The 20,420-nt window shown below is 41.6% G+C and overlaps 1 protein-coding gene across 2 annotated transcripts; it reads right to left on the bottom strand.

Annotated features, from left to right (window-relative positions):
* Positions 1-4,723: 4,723 nt before the first annotated feature.
* On the bottom strand, positions 4,724-20,323 carry LOC145436192 (uncharacterized). Of its 2 annotated transcripts, XM_080313540.1 has the most exons (7): positions 19,811-20,323; positions 13,308-13,367; positions 11,181-12,404; positions 11,040-11,093; positions 9,584-10,105; positions 9,220-9,273; positions 4,724-5,469 (listed from the first exon to the last, which is right to left on the bottom strand). In XM_080313540.1, the coding sequence occupies exons 3-7, from the start codon at positions 11,509-11,511 to the stop codon at positions 4,883-4,885; spliced, it is 1,548 nt and encodes a 515-aa protein (XP_080169666.1). In that variant the 5' UTR covers positions 11,512-12,404; positions 13,308-13,367; positions 19,811-20,323; the 3' UTR covers positions 4,724-4,882. The 2 variants fall into 2 exon arrangements, with proteins under 2 accessions (XP_080169666.1, XP_080169665.1); XM_080313539.1 differs by lacking the exon at positions 19,811-20,323 and having other exon boundaries at positions 13,308-16,144.
* Between the last annotated feature and the right edge of the window lie 97 nt (positions 20,324-20,420).

Below are 20,420 nucleotides of genomic sequence, written 5' to 3'. Positions count from 1 at the left end.
ACCCCCTGAAACGTAAATCAGTCGTCATAGACCCCATAACTCACGCAGGTCGAATTTTTTTGCATGTGAGGAAAGATTCTGTCAGCATGTAATTGTAGACAAATTCACGGAGTGTAATCATGGAATTATCATGGAGAATTTTTCAAGTATTTTTGGTCCCATAGTGATCCATCGGTACCACATCTCCCCTACATATGCTTGAAAATACTAAACCTTATGTTATTTCACGAAAAAATCGAAATATTTATTGGGGTCATGGCTGTTTCGCTGTTTCCTGGCTAACCAGGAAACATGAAATTGCAAATGCAACAGAGAACAACTGGTAATCAAGTCAATCAATCGAGACGAGCGCGCATTGTAGGGTAGCCTCACTACCATCAACCAGCGGCGGGGATTTTCAGAATCCATAACGAGATGGAGGTAGCCTGTTGCGTTTACATCTACTTGCATCCGTAAGGTCATGCGATAACTCGATGTCACGTGCTTTTCGTGGTGGCCAATTCCATCTTGGAGGTTGTTTCAATACCACTGGCTAGTTAAAAATCCATATAATCTGCCGGCTTCAGACGATTGATGGACACCACATCTGCCGCCTATGGCTAGCCTGATTGACTTTGTTTATCTCTTCAAAACGTTGCATGGCCCGTCGGACGGTTTGGTGTGCACACATTTCATTGAACACATAGGTACAATCTATCAAACGTGATGGAACTACAGTTTTGCTTGCTGCTACGTGTCATGAGCCGTAGAATTATATTGCTAATCTTATGCTGTAATGTTGGCATATACCGCTTTGCCCTCTCTGGTGAAGTAGAAACCAAATCACCTGGAACCGTAAATGGAGCACCGTATACACAAGTTCAGTCAAAGTTCAGTCACATCTTCTTTGTGTGTTGTGCGGATGCCTATATTACGCATTGCAGCTCACCCACCCACTTGGATTTAGTCTCGCCATAAGGGAACTTTAAAAAAAAACATGGAAACGAGACCAGGGCTTTAGAGCTGGCGTAAATTTTAAACTGCTCCAGCTCTGGCTCCGGAACTCTCTTCTATGATGAATTACCCCCGGCTCCAAGCTCCGGATCTTGATACCGCTGCTTCGGCTCCAGCTCCGACTCCACAAACTATCGAATGGTTCAGTCATGCAGTTAATAACTACCGTTGCGCCGAACTGTTATTTTGCGTGTGTATGCACATTGCACAGTCCTGTGACGTCAAGATTACTCTATGAACAGCTGCCGAAAACGTCATATAGTCGCATGAGAACTCACTCCACGACATTGCTGCGTACCATATCATATCAAGCCGTACAGTTGACTGTAATCTTGAAATCGTGATGATAAATCGTAGCCGGAGCTACTTTCCAAACAACCGGCTCCAGGTCCGGCTCCGGGGCTCCGGCTTCTTGCTCCGGTTTCAAAGTCATGCACGAGACAATTGGCTTATGTGTGAAAACTCGTCGTACCTCTGCCTAAAAGGTTAAGAACTTAACAGCTGCCGCATTCTTATAGCGTGTTTGCTTATGCATGCTTGTAGTGCAGAAATATGTTCCTGCCTGTCGGGTTCACCAATGCAACGAAATCTCCATTTTTTGCGAGCAATGTTAGAAACTGTACAGTAAACTACGGTGACGTGTAGGCCTAGGCCTATATTGGATAAGCAACGGAAACCAATTGGTAATTAAATCAATCAAAGAAACAATCAGTCGATATGATCCCGCCCTATGGACTCGCTACAGGCGCAACAAAGCTGCTATGGTGGCATCTCTGCCATATCATTGATGTAACAATCACACATTTTCTTGTGCAGTTACAAGGCCAGAGGGTGCCAGAAAGAAACCGAAAACATATACACTTCGGACCAGGCCAGCACCAAAAATGCATCTTCAGAAACACTTGCAGTTAGAAATTCCAAGAGACACACCGAGTCACCGACAGCTACTACTACAAATGGCTGTGTTAATGCAGTGCTGAACACCTCCCTCGCGCCCCACAGTGACAGCATCACGCAGGACAGCAGCGGTATAGATGACGGTGACGAACTATACCTATACCTCTAAGAACCGTTAATTAAAGGCAAAAAGATGATCCACTTAAATGATGGAAGAGCAATAGCTCAAGACACAACTGCAGGCCAAAGTACCAATAAGTATGTAGCCCAGCCCCGCCATCTGATTTGTACCCAGTGAACGTGTTGTCAGTGAACTTGCTCAGTTTACACTTGCAAGCGGACACCTTTGACTGTTGACCATGCAGAGAAACCGTGTTTCCTACAATACAATTTAGTTGTAGTGAACTGATCTGCACTATATCACGTTTTGCTTTTTGGGTGACCCTAAATTTCCATTAATGTACAGTAGTACACAATAAAACAATAATTCTACTGATTTCATTCTGCTTGTTTGCTGTTCAGCTTTCTGTGGCATGTACAATAGTGTCATCTTTCCTAATACACAATCGTTTTGGCGGATGGTGGTCTGCTCCTTCCATATGAATATCGGCGTATGTTATCGGTGATCAACCATGTTAGTCCGTCGATTAATAACAATCCATATCGATATCTTCCTGCAAAAATCAGCATCGGTCGAACTCTTGTTCAGACTTAGATCTGATTCTGCAACTGCAAATACTCGACCTTTCGCGGTTTGCCTCTGTTATGATTACAATATTGTTACTCCAATCCAGTGGTTCTGAAACGTTTTAAACCACGACCCAAATCAGAGTTTTAGTCCTATATACACATAATAGAATACATGTAAAAAATGTCAGCTAACGTATAATACATGACAAGTCGGTCTTGCACTGAATAGTTACGTTATGGAAGAATGTGGAGATTGCGGAATGGAACCTATAACCTACTGCAAGACAATCGCCTAATTGCTGTATGATGACATCATAAATTGGCGCATAGTCCGACGGCAAATGTATTATGTCAGAGTGTATATTCTCAAAACAGCTGAGTAAGCTATACCAAATCTTTGCGATAGTGTGGTGGTGATCGACGTGAATTTATACCCATCCAAAGTCAGTTCGAATCCAGCATAGGTCACTTTTAGAACATGCAGCCTTGGGGTACGAAAACGGGCGTGGCAAATAGGATGACTTGGCGTTCTCTCATTGGCCGGCGTGTAACGAATCCCGTATCAGTTTCAGTACAAACAAGCACCACATCACATCCACCGCATGTTAGGCTAGTTTTATCTCCTAAAAGTGTGCCGTGACCGTTTTATGATTTTTCGAGTTTTTCACGAGCTGAAAAAGTGTGGGAACCACTCACACAGAAAATGGGCAGACAACTATTTGTACGCAACGTAGTACTATGAAAACATGTGTGACGTACTCGATTTCAAATTGGGTTGCATTAATTTGCTCTGTTCGTCGCATTTGTAATGCGGGTCTCAGATCAGCAGCTGCATTCTACTATTCACTCAACATCCTTCAGTGCGCTTACAGAATCACTGCCGTTAGCAGACATCAAAGAAAAAGAAGCAGCTAATCATTCAGCCGCGAGCGTGGCCAATTACGCAGTCAAGAGCCGTGATTCCGTGCTTCCTAGTCTACTCGGCATCCTGTGGGCGGTTCGTCATCGCCCATTTTTCGGCAGTTATTATAAATCGCTTTGCACGAAATTAAAATGACTTTTTCGCGAGCCTCTTGTAAGCTCATTGATGTTTTCTATCGATAATCAAGTTCGATAATCAACAAATCCCTGCTCCAAAGCTACGGTGTCCTAATCCTAAAAGCTATGCGGAAACTAGAAATTGCCAGGCTTATGAATTAGTTCCATTGCGCGGTCACTGCACCGAAAATTACAATGACTTCCTTACCTCGGAATCAAATGCGCTTAACTACATCATACGCGTGCCGTTGTCGTCGAACTAACATATGGTCGACAGGAAATCAAATTTGCCGGACCTGATATGTGGAACAGTATCTTTGCCGGCTATCCTACTGTCGGCGAGCATGTTCATATTCAAGTCGAAGTACAAGCAATTAACAGTGAATGAATACTAAAGTCATCCCTCAAGTTTACCGGACCATAGCCTGACTTATCGTTCTCGCCTTCCGTCACATGGCACTTCATTTGGACACGTGTGCATTTGTATTATCTCATTTTACTTATATCCAGTGTGCGTGTGCATGCCACCTCTATCCTAGGCTGGATGGATGTCTGATTTCGCAGACTACACTTAGTCTTTTCGACACCTTACTATCTTCTCATTGTAACGCAGCCTTGTGGTGTTTTTATTCGATAAAATTATATGATACTAATCATGATCTATAATGAGATATAACAACACGGATTTCAGATTTTGGTCAACCCTAGTGCACATTGAACGAAGTTCTGGTGTAAAATGAGCACAAAACGGCAGAATTTTGACTTCTCGATGTTCGCTTTCGCATAATGTCAGCAGAAGAACGCCAGTCAGCGACACAGTGACCAAAGTAATGTTTCTGAATATTGTACAATGTTCTTGAGACATGCGGAGAGTTACTTTTGTGCCTGGTCCGAGAAGCAATAGGCATAGCTGATACCTTTTATATTCATGAATATTATTAAGTAGTCTAATATACGTCGGTGTACTGAGCCCAAAGGGATAATTTGTTCGTAAATGGCTTTGGTAGAATTCCTCTGTTTCTTCAAGTGCGTTTGGATATGCGGTAGCTGTGACTCAATTTCAGCGGTCCCATTAATTTAACTTGCAAAAATTGCAATACGGAACTTCGAATTGTAATCGATTTTTATTATCACTATTTAGGAATGCTGTGTGCAAACATACGGCCCTTAAAAACAAGAAATGATGTGATTTCAACGTAAAACTGCAACGAAGCGTGACATATCAACAATGTTTCATATCTCGTACCTAATGTTTCTCTGAACCTTAAAATTTGAAAGGATTCATCAACGTTTTACAAACCGATAAATATAGTTCGAATGCAAACTTCACTCCTGCAAACACGCCTTCAGTTGATTTGTTGTGGTCAGCTTTGACGTCCTCAACCGCCCGTATATCTTTCTCTAATCTCTCAACAATTTCTAATCCGAGTTTGGCTGCAATTCTATGACCTCTGGTGTTCCGATTTCCAGAAAGTTCAAGCATCTCACGAATATCACTCAGCAGTTCCTTTCTCCATTTTATTTCCTCTTTCAGGGACAATGCCTTCATTTCATTTCTTAGTTGATGATATATGCTCCAAAAGATCATAGCTGGAAGCAAACTGCCTTGAGATCTTGCGAGTTTACAACCGAATGATCTCACATCTTTCGCCGATAACGATGGTGACTTCGAAATGTAATCTTTCAAATTCTTCATCGCGCTGTTCTCCCGACTTCTCATCGAATGAAATTCGAGAACAGCGTCTTTCAATAAGCCAATAACATCATCAATTTCCCCCGATCGTTGTTGTTCGGTCAAAGTTCCCAAAGCACTTTTAAAATGTTCTTCAAGCGTCATTTTGTGTTTTTGGTCTGCAAACAAAATCAAATAGTTATCGCGAGAGCATCATTATTACGCGGGCTTCCCGACCTTTCAAAAATTTGGGAACCAATTCATAAATTCAAATTGCATATCGACGGCCACCAACACACGTAAATTTAATTATGCGTAGACGGCCGCATAATTATCGCTTTACGGCTGCATGCGGCCGTACGTCCGCAGGATTCGAGGTTACCAGGCTACCATCTCAAACTCGACCCCGAGAGCCTGGCTACGCCCAATGATCCCTATAATTTTTGACGGGTCTGCGCACACTCACCAACTCACAGCGCAGACCCTTGGAAAACAGTGCGTAACGACTAAAAAAAGGTCATCACTTCGGATTTTTTGTGCGCAACTTGGATTTTATGTGCGCAGAGACCGTGAAAGCACTGCGCATTTGCGCACGTGCGCAGCTTAGAGGGAACATTGGCTACGCCCCTGCAATTATGTACACTGCGCTATTCATAAGCTTGTCGCAGGAAGTGCGAATTCAAAATATCTGAGATATCGCGGCGGCATTATAGATAGATGTCGCAACCTGAACACATGTTAACTACACCCTGTTTCACTCCAAAAGGAACCAATGAGTCCATAACCAAAGGTTGAATGACGAGGAGAAACATTTGCTTATAACATCACAAAAGGAATGTAATTTGCAAGCTGCATACAGTTGATATGAACATTATGCAATATTGCACATTCGTTCAACCTGTTCTGAAGCATAAACTTGCATATTTATAGCTAGTCATCGGTCCATTGTGATGCGTATCTGGTACACCCAAGTACACCACATCTGAGTGGTACACCCTTTAGAAATTATGGTACAACCTAGGGCACTGCTGCTTCTCAACCTTTTTCAGTTCGCGACCCACTTTTCGTTCGAATTTCATTGCGCGACCCACTAGACGCCCTTTTGCGATTTACATTTAAACCACTGCTCGTGGGTACCAGTTTCTATGTTGACAGTGTGTTACAGTTATCTATAGTCGCGCCTAACGTGAATATTTTCTGGAATTCATGATGGCATTCGGTCAAAGATATTGCCAATTACATATACTAGCCTACTATGAATTTTTTTGTGACAGCGATATTTTGAGACATCCATTAGGCACCTACCGTATATAGTCCATGGACAATTAGGCATACATACATATACCGAAGGACTCGATCCTTTTCGGCAGAGGTTTTCTCACTGTCGACCTTTTTGGCTGCGAAATTCGCGGAGTCGCATGTAGGCCGAAACTTCATATGTCTTGGTGTGTCGTGGCGCGGTAATGGCCGACACCGAATGACCTATTTCTATAAATTATGCGTATTATTCTATTATGGAGATGGGTATACCGCTATTAAAACCAAGACATCTAACAATGCCAATTCGCGCCAAGTGCGAAGAAAATTTGAAAGAAGTTCAATAACTCTCCAAACAAATACTCAATAATTTATGTTAATTCATGAGATAATTTTGGCCCCTCTTCAAGCTCGATGCACCGATTGGGGTGGGGCAGTTAAGGTCATGCATGTAACAGATGATTACAGACGTTAAACGCTTATCTAGACTCCTCATCATCCTATCTGCTTAAACGGTGTTTTAAAAAAGTCTGGGAGTAGACCGTGCTCCAAGTCGTCAGATGCGGAATCATAATAAATAATATCGGTCTGGTGTAAATGGCCATTGTAGTAGAAAAACACCAAACAAAAACAGACGAGAAAGCGCGTATCCAATCAGCCATTCGTCTTTACGAGTTATGAGTAACTTGCGTCGCGGCAGTTGTTTGCTGATTATAACGACAAATCGCGCTGGATTGCTACATTTCCCGATCAACGTTTGCATATAGAGTGAATTTCAATCTCACGCATGCACAATAACGCACTGTCGAATTTCACGCTCCAATGAATATAAATGTGACGAAAATCTGGCTCACGAATTATTGTGAGCAAGGCAACGTGACTTGTGGCGCTCATGGGCGTAAAACAATTTAATTTGGAGGAGGAGAATGTGCATTACCTCTTCTAATCTTGAGAATATAAAGTGTCTAAAAGAGTTGGAAAAGTGAATACGAAAGTGTTACAGTTAGAACGTCATCGCGGCCCACCTGAATTAGCTTCGCAACCCACCGGTTGAGAAGCACTACCCTAGGGTGTACGAAACACCCGGTTGAAGAGACCTGCTAACACACTCGAGAAAGTGTTTTTCCAAGTACAGCACAAATAGTATTAAACTGGATCGTGTTGCCAATCTAAAATCAATCGCGATGCGAATTAGGTATTTTAATTTTCACTTTCTGTGATGTTTATCAATTCAAACCTTTCAAAATGCATGGGCCCCGACATCGGGCTATCGCGCCATCACTGAGATAAAAAAATACTATGGTAAGACTATAACTTGTCATATCGTGTTGAAATATATTTAGAAAAAGTTGAAAACAAAAACCACAGTATTTTCATTTCAGTGCGTACTTGATCAATATTTTTACAACGTTACTTGAGGCTTTCGCTGGCCGCATCAAACGATGTTGCGGGCCGCCTGCGGCCCGCGGGCAGTAGTTTGCCCACAACTGCGTTAGTTAGAAGTGTAATTTTTAGACTATGTGAGTACACATATCCCAGTAATGCGTGATTAAATGCACGAACTGTTTAACTTAAAAATATAGACTATGCCTGTAGATCGAGTTAATTATGAGAACGCACATACAAAGGAACCACAGCTATATATGTCGCTCCCTTTCTCAGATGTGACATAATATCTACATTAGTTCGAATTACACGCCAACACACCAAATCACTAGAGTTTGATTGGCGAGGGATATGGATGCATGCTTGTGCGGCAGATATTGGGTTTATTCGTAGACATGGCGTCGAAAGATGGGTGATACATGGTCGATCATCACGGACCTAATTACGTAAAAAGAACTAAGGTGAAAATGCATTACCGATCTAGAATTCACATATGGATTCAAAGACATCACACAAGCTGTATTAGGGTATATATATTATTATAAGTTAAATCTGTGGTTCCAACAGTGTCCTAAATGGCGTGGACACAGCAAGATTGAACGGCTTACATCATTTGTGTTACGTCATACTTTCCATTTGGCCAAAGGCAATTTTACGGCCATTTTTGACCAGCTTGCCGAGCGCTAAATTTAATAAATCGGGTATCACAGGAAAGCTGTTGCTGTACTGATTACGAAAATAATAATTTTATTCTGCTCATGACCCTGGAACCCCTCAAAAGCAACTTCGAATTTTGCATTGTGGTGAAGTTTTGGTTTGTGACCAAACAATGCCGTCCGGCAAAACAAGACCGCAGCTCAGGAGCAAGAGCCCGACAGCATTTTTGCGTCACCATGCCAAACTCCGTCACAATCCAAAATTCAAGGTTGATTTGTGAAGAATTTTTTGTAAGTAATTTTGACAATTTTTTGACCTAATGCTGCAATTTGGACCAGGTTTTGGCTAATTTTGACAAAATTTTGGCTTATTTTGACGTGTCAAAAAAATCGACCAAGTTATAAGTAATTATCAATTTATCAAATACGTTAGTTGTATGCGGACATAAATTCGCCACTAACGAACTCCTAAACAAGATCCTCTCAAACTTGAAGAGAAACTTATCGGATTCTTCAAATTTTTCGTCTGAATAGCGATAGGAATCGTGCAAAAAATGTAATGTTCTATTATATATCGTGAATCAAGCGATGACGCTTTATCACTCAATATTGATGGCTTGAACGCTGTACCTTCCAGAATTTTCATTCGCTCTTCCTTTTCTTTTTCTGCTTGGTTCTGTACATCTTAAGTAATGAGAATATATTTTACTGACTCAAAAAGGTGTGTATAAAAGCAATCACACAGCTCAGCAGGAGACCGACAGTGCGATTTTGTGCCAAAACTAACACTATCACGCTCAACCTATCAATTTAATAGCGTTAGTTGATATATGCAGGTTTTAATATAGACTACTTGCATTTTTAACCGAAACTGAACATTTCATGTGCGTTTTGCAACATATAATGTCAAGAACCACTTTGAAGTATCACATTCTTTATAGTGGTTCCCGTAATATTTTTGAAATTAATCTGGGTATTACAAACTTCAGGTTACCTGTCTCGTCTCGATATGGTGACTTTTCATGGTCATCATAGCCTTCGCGCTGCGTCGGCATGTCTTTCTTCAAGATTTCTACAGCTTTCTTGACGAGCATGACTGCTGGCTCTTTGAATTTTGTGGCGTCATTTTCCAATAGTTTGAGGAACTCACGGATCTCGCTCAAGAGTTCTAGTCTCCATTCGGTTTCCTCCGTTAGCGTCAATCGTCTCTCTTGATTTCGCAGTTCGTGAGATATGATCAGCAAGATTATCGCTGCGGCGAACCGACCTTCAAACCTTGCAAGTTGGCAACCGAATAATCTCACATCCCTTGCCGACAGCCATGGTGACTGCGAAATGTAATCTTTTAAATTCCGCAGCGAACTCTCGTCCCGACCTCTCATTAAATGTAGCTCGCACACCGCAATATCCAATAAGTCATCTACATTCTCATGATCTCTCAATATTTGTAATTCGACCAGAATTTCCGAAGCTTTAATAACATCGCCATTCTCGCGCATCAATTTTCTTTTCTTGTCTGCAAAAAGTACGTAAACATAGAAACTATGATCCAATATGCTTGCCTTGTTTTACGGCTTTAATTCTATGAATCTAGTAATGTTCCACCCTGCAGTACGGCCAATAAAGAATGCGGTTCATTATATGATCGCTTCATATGCGGCGGTGAGCAATTTCATTGAGATACACCATCATCGATTTTAAACGCAACGACTTGAAATTCAAGTGATACTGTCGATAATTATCGGAGCTGGGCATTCGAAATGACAAATACAGGAGATTAATCTCTCTTTCTCCGTGGTGTGTGTATGTATCAGTGCGAAGCGAATCGACAAATTTTCTGGTCCTACTCCGATTCTGCTTATTAAAGCTCTGTTACGACCCCGGTTCCACTCCTAGGCCGGATTCTAAAAATGACAGTGATCCGGCCCGGAAAACTCCGATAATAATTATGTACTTACAGGACGGTATTGAATATTGATTGAAATATTGCATACAGGAAATTAAAAACTCACAAATCAGACCCAGCCCTTATTTGAACTAAGTATGTCAACTTGGACTTAGCATGTGGGTTATTTCCATGAACGTTTCACTTTAACAATTGATTCGAGGGTGGAAGAGGGGTAATGCTTATCCGGCTCCGGAAAAAATGAGAAAATCCGACCGGCTATCCGATCCGGCTTCGATCCATGTCCTGCTCTAGTATGTAATCGCAAGGGAGCTGTAATTCGATGCGGAATGAGCTTCCCTCGCATGTAGGCTATTGTCAATAAATGAACGATGATTGCGGGTGGAGCGATGACAGTGGTGGGTCTGTGATCCTGTAGACAGTTTTCACAGGGCCGGGTAATTTAAGTCAGGGTCACGACATGAAGTGGAATAGAAAGATTTCCCAGTTCTCATGATCCCTTATAGCGGCACATGTTGAATGTATAATATTATATACACAGTACCTTCCAAATTAATAACTCTATCTTTTACTTCTTTTGCCCCTTCAGTTGGTAGACCTGAATAAATATATTTGTGATCCGTAAAATCTAGCAGGGCGCGAGATTTCCATACCTTCCTGGCAGATAAACATAAATGCATGGTACCTGAGTCTACTGCATTGTCTTCTCTGGCGCAATTTCGCATCCGTGTCATCTCCACTGACGTAGTACTATCTGCAGTTGTATATCCTTGTCCAGATACGACGCTCGTAAGACCGTGGTTTTCGTTATGAATCTCCCCTTTATTCAAAGTCCCGATGGTGCTTCCATGAATTACGTCCCCATCAGCTAAGTATGCTGTTCCATGAACGTTGACTACCATTTTCCCGTTATAAATGTCGGATACGTGCTGGTGATGCAGGGATCTACCTGTAAATTTATTATTCGTAAGATAAGATAAGTAGCCTATAACATCGATGTAACGCGATATTATCATGCAATGAATAGTGTTACAGCATTCAATGTAATGTTCCAGCTAGACGTAGTTTCGATGTTGCATCTAAGGTTTTGGGTACGAGGTAAGACTCACCTTTATCACCATTCCAGAAGAAGCCAAAGCAATTGCGTGACAATACTTTGCTACCGTTTTTCGACTCGACTTTAATCGTGATCTGTTGAGACGGTTTATCACTAGCCAAGTCGTAAATTCGGTATGATGGCCCGCTATTTGTTACGATGCATCGGACGGAATGAATGTACATAGAATGCGGCAAGAACCGAAACCGGTTGCTGGTTTGATGCAAGAGATTAATGTCTTTATTTCGTCATCTTTCTTGCATTCAATCGCTTGAATTCTCTTTTCCTCATATCCGGAATGAAAAAAAATGTTCATTTCTTGTTGAAAATTCTGTATTTGAAGTTTTGTGTCGCGCAGCAGAGCTAGCACGAAGGTAGTATGGGAACAGTACACGATCGGCCTCATGATATATGACGCTGAAAAAAATGTTTTCAAGATGGCGATAACCCAGCTGAAGTGTTCCACGCTGAATTCAATGTAACGTGTCTCGCTGACAGTGCAAAATTGTACTGACTCCCATTCCGTGTTTGTTTCGCTGTACCGCATGACTTCCTCCGTCTGCGGCCGGCAGTCATAAGCACACCAAGTATGCAATTTGACCGTTGCTTGTCTGAGTAGCTTGTGCGCATCTACGTGTAGCATGGGAGTAACGGCTTCTCTTCCCGGAGGCCAGTTTTCAGGGTTTACCTCAGCTGTGATTGTTACTTCCTGAATATCAGTAATCGATCCTTGATCAAACGTAACTTTGCAATCGGCTATTTCCAATTCTTGGTAATTATTTCCAACTTCGACAGTGGTTGTTTCTCTTAGCGCTAAAAGTTAATCAATTAGACTTTATTGATTCATCTTCCAATGACATCTTATTTCGAATGCAATCGTAGTATGTCAGGGGAGGGCAACATACGGTCGGTGACGGTATTTTAAGCGGCCCGCAGACACTTTCCAGTCTTACATGTAAATATAGCTCGCGGTTCTACATACATTTGCGAGCAATCATTTTCGACCATGAACATTAGCAAGGCAAAGCAGCGTTCCAATCTCATTGATATTCACATCTAGTCTTTACTAAGGGTTTCTACGTCCGACGACATGCAGCCAGAGTTCAAATAATTTGTTGACAACTTTGATCGACCACAGATTTCTCATTGACTTCAACAGCTATTGAAGTATATTAAATACGATTTATTCCTTCTATAGTTGGATAAATCCGCGAATAATGAATCGATGCAGGACTCTGGCCCGCCAGGTACTTCATATTCCCATATCCGACCCGCCGACTGGAGAAATTGCCAGCCCCTGTAGTATGTGGTAGAACACCGGGCTACAGGTTTTTTTTCAATCTCATTAAGTTTCATTGTGTGATTGTCTGTCAATAATAGATTGTGATATTTTCTGATAAAATGCCTACTATTAGAGTTCGTAGACATTTGAAAACATTTGTTTCGGAGCTGTATTCATGAGCATGTGAGATATACACTTGGCATTAACCAACTATTGAAATAAAGTACTCTAATCTTCTCTCTTGTGGTCATAAAAGCGATATCCGGTCGTTTATACCGGCGTCTCATGAACTCAAAATTTAGTTGAAACATAGATACGTGGATATAAAGTGACATTCCCGTTTTATGTCAAATCACGCAATCATGAATTCAACAATGCAGTTAAGTGGGGTAAATGCGAACGACGAATGTGATATGCCATCAAATATACTTCACCTTCGTGGTTCGATCTTTTGCTTTTTCTCCACACCTCCGATCCCATAAGCGGAGACTGTCCTAGAAAGTATAAAATTCCATGGTGAGTAACTGGTTGACGGCCATAATTAAACAACCCGACTTATCCGGTCAATTGGTGTTTTCCTTCACCCTGAAATCAATCAAGGGCGATAAGGACGGATTACCTTGAAATTCCATATAAGATGGTTCTGTGCCAAGCACGACTCGAAATACGGAAGTGCTCGTAACCGAACTCGCAAGGTTATTGCATATATAGTAGCGATGGTTTGGGCGTGAGGTTCACGTTCGCGTTCTGTGTGTGAACCTAACAAATTTATAGGTTCACCTTCACAAACGAACCTTGGTAGGTTCTGCAGTGTGAACATTTTTCATGTATTACATTTTGTCATGCCATTATCGCACTTTTGGCTCAATTTCTTTGCATTTCAAATTCGGACCACTCTGTATGGGTTTGGCAGCTTAAAAAAAAATCAATTACAAACCAGCATGCACCTAGCCAATCACAAAACATCAAGAACGAAATACACGACGTCAGGGGTCACCAGCCTTTTTGTAACCAAGAGTTACTTCTTGGGTACTGACTGAATCGGCCAGCTACCAATTACTCCCGTCGTTTACCCGTATCAGGATGAAGTTTCATTTTTATATTCATAGCACTAGGCAGCAATCACAATGTGGGAAGACTTCTAAGACAGTCTTTTAAAATTGAAAAATCCTAATTCAACTAGCTATAGCTACAACCATTTTTAGGAAACCTTGAATTACTTCGCACCATGTTTGTATAAATTATGCATCAACAGTCAACTCAAGTTTTTAAATAAATCATGTCACACTTTGGACTGGACATATTAATATCAGTTGCTATATCAGTCCGTGGTAAGCCTGGCATTGCTTGTTATCAACTAGTGCGCTGTACTCTGATATGTAACTTGACAACTGCACCGTGAGTATTCCGGATGTACATCAGTAAGGCGTGTTCTGTGTTTGTTGCTAATGAAGTACATGTCAGGAACTGCTGATACACAACGGTAAATGGAACCAAACATGCTTGCAACCTTTATAGCTGCTGCGCATACACCGATGTACTTTTCCGCGTCAACAAGGAACCAAAAGTTTGGTGCAGCCTGGTGGGATATGGGTGGAGTTAATTTTACATTGTTGAAATTTCAATCTCGAACTATTCAGCATACAGGCTCCGTGGATATCGTTATACCGAACAGCAGCAACGATTACAAAAAGTTTGAAACCTGGTACTTAACTGCGTAGGTAGAGAGTAAGAGAATCAAGCTGTGTCAAAATATATAATACGTAATAGGCATATAGACATTGAAAATCTGCTGGTGCTTCACGGCTATCTGCTACCGAATAGAAATGTTGTTCACCCCTTTGGCACTGTCCTGGACGTAGAGCTACCATAGGGTTGCCATACGTCCGGAATTTCCCGGACAGGTCCGGAATTTCACTATTGAAACTGCGCCCGGGAAAAATTTCTGAAATATGCCTAAATGTCCGGATTTTAGAAGGGTTGAAATAGGATCAAAATGTTTTCGTAATTCAAGAGAAACGACGTTACTTTGAGCAGATTTATGCCGCTGGATATTTTTCTTTGCACTGCGCGCGATTTATTGCTACATTCTTTATTCGACCACCCTCGCAAAAAAATGCAATCAAAAATTATTAAAAATAACCAGCATTTACTGAAAAAGTCCAATTGTAATCGCAATTATAGGAGAACGATGTATTACTGGAGTCGGTAAAGGCCATTTAGATGCATTAGTCGAAGCTATTGGCGTTAAACCTGGGGTCGTTTGTCCTTATTCTGGGGCTCGCGACGATCTTGAACATGATCAGCTTCCAAAATAGGCCGTGAGTAAGTCTGGGCAAAGGTGGTGACCGTTTGTCACTAATCAGTTTATCAAAAAAAATTCAAATTAGAAATTGAGTCGCGACCATGAAAGGCTAAAAACCACCGCATGGGCAATCTGCTAGTTCGGATCTGCATTTTGGTTCATAAATACACATGACACGACTTGACGATGTATAATTCCGTTCCCTGTAATTTCGAAGTCATCGTCCTCCATCAGCTCTGTTACTAAGTATGATCATGTGGGCGGAAACAGGATCAAAATTTTATAGTAATACATGCATGGAGAAAGTAATATTATAGACCGATCTCATTCACAAAATTTGAAGATCAGATCGGTTACCCTATGGTGGTACGTCGCCACTGCATGGCATTGTGGGACCAAGAATACCAGAGATCTTAAAACGGTATTCGTTACAAGTCCTTCAACAGTTATGTTCTTGATCCTTCCCCGGGTTATGGTAATCGCCTTTATGATAATGTAATCCTTCGTTTCCAATCAGGTCATTGTCGATTAAACGGCCATTTGTTTAAACTTGGAATGGTAGACTCTCTTGCGTGTTGTTACTGCCGCTACCCCGAAACTGTGGATCATTTCTTAATTAGTTGCCCGAAATATGACTTTCATCGTTCATTTCTTATTGATAAATGTGTTCAATTTAAAGTGAATTTATGTATTGATGATTTGCTCACTGATTCTCGTATAATCCCGCATGTCGTTGAATTTGTGTTATCGTGTAACGGCTGTTTATAACCGTAGTCTGTAATATATTTCTGTTATTCTATTCTGTTATGTTCGTACGTGCATCAATTTGTGTTATTCTTTAATCGCCATCTCACCTGATTGATTCTACTTTATTGTGCTATTGATCATTATTTCGTGTTATCTCCTTTATTTGTGTAGCCTACTATGCTCGACGACCGTGGTGCAAAAGGTCGTTAGGCGATAAGCGCCAATTTTTGTTGTTGTTAAATAAACAACAACAACCCTATGGTGGGCTCAATATCAGTGTTAATTCGACGGGCAGGGGCTGAATTTGTTTCGATTATGGCTGCACGCGATTTCAAATCTCAAAATACCTTAATCATTGGGTACTCTTCCAGCAGGATAAAATACGCAAGATCTATAGAAGTGGGGATATCGGCGTTGGCCATTACCGCGCCACGACGCACTAAGACATATAAAGTCTTAGACCATGTAACATGCGACTCCAAGAAGTGTGCCAGAACGAACGGCGGCGAGAAAACCTTGGCCGAAAAGCACTGCCCTTACGCTTACCGAAAACTTCGTTATGTATATACAAAATACATATAGGTGGCCTAAATGTCTGGCGCCGAATGTTCCTGTCTTGGCAATCTGAACCTCACGAGACAAATAGGCTACCATCCCGCAGGGAATAATTATATGCCAGTGAAGAACTACCAATTTGAAATCGTGTGCATCTTTTAGTTTAGTACGTTTGGGCCATTCTATATTTTTTGATATAGCAGACTGGAGGTCACGAAATAACATCATGTAACGTAGTCGTACCAACGGGTCCGCCTGTCGGAGTATGTTTAATTAATATTTACGGGCCCTACAGTTTCCAAGACACCTCACTCAGCTCTACCGGTAAATCTGATTACGTGAACAGAGAGGACAAGTAATTGATAGCAATATATATGCAATTCCCGAAGTTATTGACCTATTTTATTTTGAATTAACGAAAATTTTCGCACTCCACGCTAGCTCACTAAACGGTGATCCTTATTTCGTGGACGAAGCGAACAACGGGACGGAGGGTCGGTTTATCACCCTATGGGAGCTCAAGACCTAAGTGTTTTGGGGGGCCTGACGAAGTGCTGTTTCGTTCCTGCCAACGGGTATACGCCCGAAGATGCTCAATTATTATTGAGTGTTATTACATTTTCAAACACAACTCACTCGGCTCAACCGGTAAATCTGATTACGCTTCGCACGATCAGCCGAGAGAAGCTGCCTAAAACGGACACCCGATTTAGATGATAATAGCGGTAAACGGCCATCCAGCCTGAGAGGGGCTGGGTGGCTTCTAGTTCGGTTTATCACCCTATGGGGGGGCAAGAGCAACGTTTGGGGGAGAGGACTAACGAAGTGCTGTTACGACTCTGGGTATTGATAACTAATTTACGGATAGATGTGCAACAAGTGATTCACGATTGAATACGCCGAGATGCGTACTGCTTAGCCGGCAAAAAGCAGCATAATTGGTAGTCCTATAGTTCGCGACCCAAGCGTCCGAATAATTTGATATGTCGGTGTTTATCGAAAGCAAGTGTCGCACTGATTGCAAAAATACGAATTGAAATCTCGCCAGGGCATTAAAACTACTCCGAAATAGCTAGCAAAGGTTGATTGTTCTGAACAACGGGAGCGCGGCAACACAATGGCCAATGGCGTGAAGCGAATGATCGGAACAGTGCCAATTTTCATATTCTGGTGACTATCTTAGGTTCCTTTCATTGCCCTGGTATTCGTGCGGCCCCGACGGTACTCTGAAATTCTAAATTTGGCCTTGCCACCGAAAAAGGTTGGGAACCACTGATTTTAAGTGTTCTCTTCTCATATATATGAATTGTCATTTGTAAGTTACATGTTGGTATTGTTTATACACGAATAGCTAAATCAATCAATATAAATGAATAAAAGCTCACTGGTAAGTGCTGCTATTCGATATATTTTAGAACAGGCTCGCGGGCAACCTGGGGCCCGTGAGCACCGCGTTGGTAAGTAGCCAAGGAAGATGCTTGTTCAATCGATCAATGGAATTGATATTAAAAATATACATAGCCGTGTAATGTAAAAAATCCTTAGCAGGCGTACGGGATTCATCGTGATTTGATATATTTTGTATTGTATTATAAAAACCAAATCCGCGCCATAGAGGTGTGGGCTTGGCTACTGCATAACTTGTTTAAAGCGTAATATCAATAGCAAGTAGATTAATCCGTTTTATACGGTGCTCGATATCAATGTAGCAATATTCCGATGCCAAATTATTATTAATATTATTGTTAAAACCGAAAGAAAGCCTTTTGCGTCACGCCATCCAATGCATTTGACAAATGCACAGACTTATCATGCAAGAAATGTTATAATGCTGGCAAAAAACCATCTGCAGAGGCTTATAAGACGCCAATTACATTGTCCGGTATGGCATAGACCGCTAAGGCGTAGGCTTATATTCCTTCGCAAGTCCTCGTCGAAATCGTTGGCAAAGTCAAGGAAGATATTGATTTTAAGGGATTATTATCGCATTTGAATGTTCCATATAGTTGATACATTTGGTGACGTTTAAAAGTCAGCATGTACTTCAGTATCATTGGCATAATGTGGCTCGAATTGTCGCTAGATATCTTGTACATCACTTCACTGATATGTAGCGTCGGAATTAGCTATATGGCGTCACGTGACGTCATAAGTTCACGTTCAGTCTCACAGAGAAACTTTCAAAAAGGTTCGCGTCCGGCTTCCTGATCGGTAGGTCGTTAGGTCAATCCACTGGACGGGTCAGACGATAGACCGGATTTGTAACACTGGTATTCATGACTTCCCCGCTTGGCGTTCATGCATGACTGGGATAGCATGGAGAGGTGGGGCAAGAATTAGATAGCCGTATAGAGCTATATATGCACCCTACTTGTCCAGCGGATCGTGTGTATGTATATCATGAGTCGGTGTATACGCCGCAAACACATCGAGGACAAAAATAACTTACGTCCTCCTTTCATTTCAGGGGTTCGCACCATTCCTATGGCCCAGTCGTTACCAAACATTTTCGGCTTGTGGCAAAGCAGGAAAATTATAAAATACTCGTGGCACACATAAAAAAATGCTTTTTGAGAAAAAATTAACGTGGTAATGCGATGGCTATCCTCATTTGTACGAGCACATATGCGACTGAAACGGAGTTACATAGAATTGTTGACGAGATACCCGCATTTCGCCGTCAATTTCAAGCAGTCTCTCTCGCGCACAGCTTGTGCAGTGGGCACATAGTCATCGAGATACAAATGGCAATACAACTTGGATTGCTTTAGTACTGATCATGATATATGTCAGGATTGGAAGTGAGACAGCCATAAGTCATCGCCTACTTATCAAGCTCGACACAGATTTTCATCCCCCATATTTACGGATCCGGAAAAGAGGACATATAATCGGTAAATGTATTCACCTAACTGATCGATGGTGGTTTGACTAAATAAAGGACGTTTTTTTTTTCGAGTAGGTGCTCGGAAAACCGCTTTGCATGTCTACTTTCCGTTTAGTTGACCTATTTTTAGGCCACTTTCGCGTCATATGCAGAATAAGCGGTATTAACGTGCATTTTTGCCGTGGTAATTAACTATATATCTCCCTGGACGTTCTAACATTTCGCCCCCAATCGCCCCCCCCCCAGTCACTTCGTTTGGTATGTTCGTTTCCTTGTTCTCAATATCGCCGACTGGGGAGGGGGGAGATATCACGCACGTTGGGATCCACTCATCCAGTCTGATCTAATGTATTCTGAAAATACGTAGATTGTGCAATGCCTATTTTAGGTAAATATCCGACTAAAGTAGATTGAACCATTGATATTGTGGCTTTGATTCTCACCTTCGTAAAATCTTACATTTTCAGCGATAGAATTCTTCTTTCTCTGTGTTTCTGGTAAAATAATATTTGATTTAGATACGCTACATACGGCTTCAAATCATGTGAGCGATATCAGGCATAATATCCGTAAACATGTGTCCTGGTGATTGAAGTTTTAAGTCATGTTCACTGTTTGCACAAACAATCGATTGATAGCAAGTGATATAGATATAGAGCATGGGTGGGCAAACCACTGCCCGCGGGCCGCGTGCGGCCCGGATCCCCGTTTTTTACGAACCGCGAACGCCCGACGAAAATATAATGCGCACTAAAATGTAACTTTTTGCAGCGACTTGGCAAAACTTTTTCTTGATATTTTTTCCCGTGACAATGACAAGTTAGTTTTACTATATTTATGTTATTGCCGCCCTATATAGTTGCCTGATCTCAAGGACTTCGTATTTTCAAAGGTTTCAGTTCGTAAACATCGCAGAAATTCTAATCGAAAATAACATCCTCCGGATCATGATTGCGATTTAAAATTGGCAACTCCAGCAATTTTATTACTTTTATTACTGTTATTTGGGACACTGATTGGAGCGTGTGCTAAGAATATAATTGTCCTCGATAT

Source organism: Botryllus schlosseri, chromosome 3 (assembly GCF_051294905.1).
Source record: "Botryllus schlosseri isolate E-star chromosome 3, Bs_hap1, whole genome shotgun sequence".
Classification (NCBI taxonomy): domain Eukaryota; kingdom Metazoa; phylum Chordata; class Ascidiacea; order Stolidobranchia; family Styelidae; genus Botryllus; species Botryllus schlosseri.
The sequence above is the reverse complement of the archived record's forward strand: the minus strand, read 5'-3'. Positions and strand labels throughout refer to the sequence as shown.

What these genes read in the sequence shown, in the direction of transcription:
- LOC145436192 (XM_080313540.1), bottom strand. Translation starts at nt 11,511, where the DNA reads ATGATAATATCGCGTTACATCGATGTTATAGGCTACTTATCTTATCTT. An exon ending in TAGAGTTATTAATTTGGAAG is followed by an intron (nt 10,106 to 11,039) that starts GTACTGTGTATA and finishes TACTTTTTGCAG; the next exon opens with ACAAGAAAAGAAAATTGATG. An exon ending in GCGAATGAAAATTCTGGAAG is followed by an intron (nt 5,470 to 9,219) that starts GTACAGCGTTCA and finishes TTTTGTTTGCAG; the next exon opens with ACCAAAAACACAAAATGACG.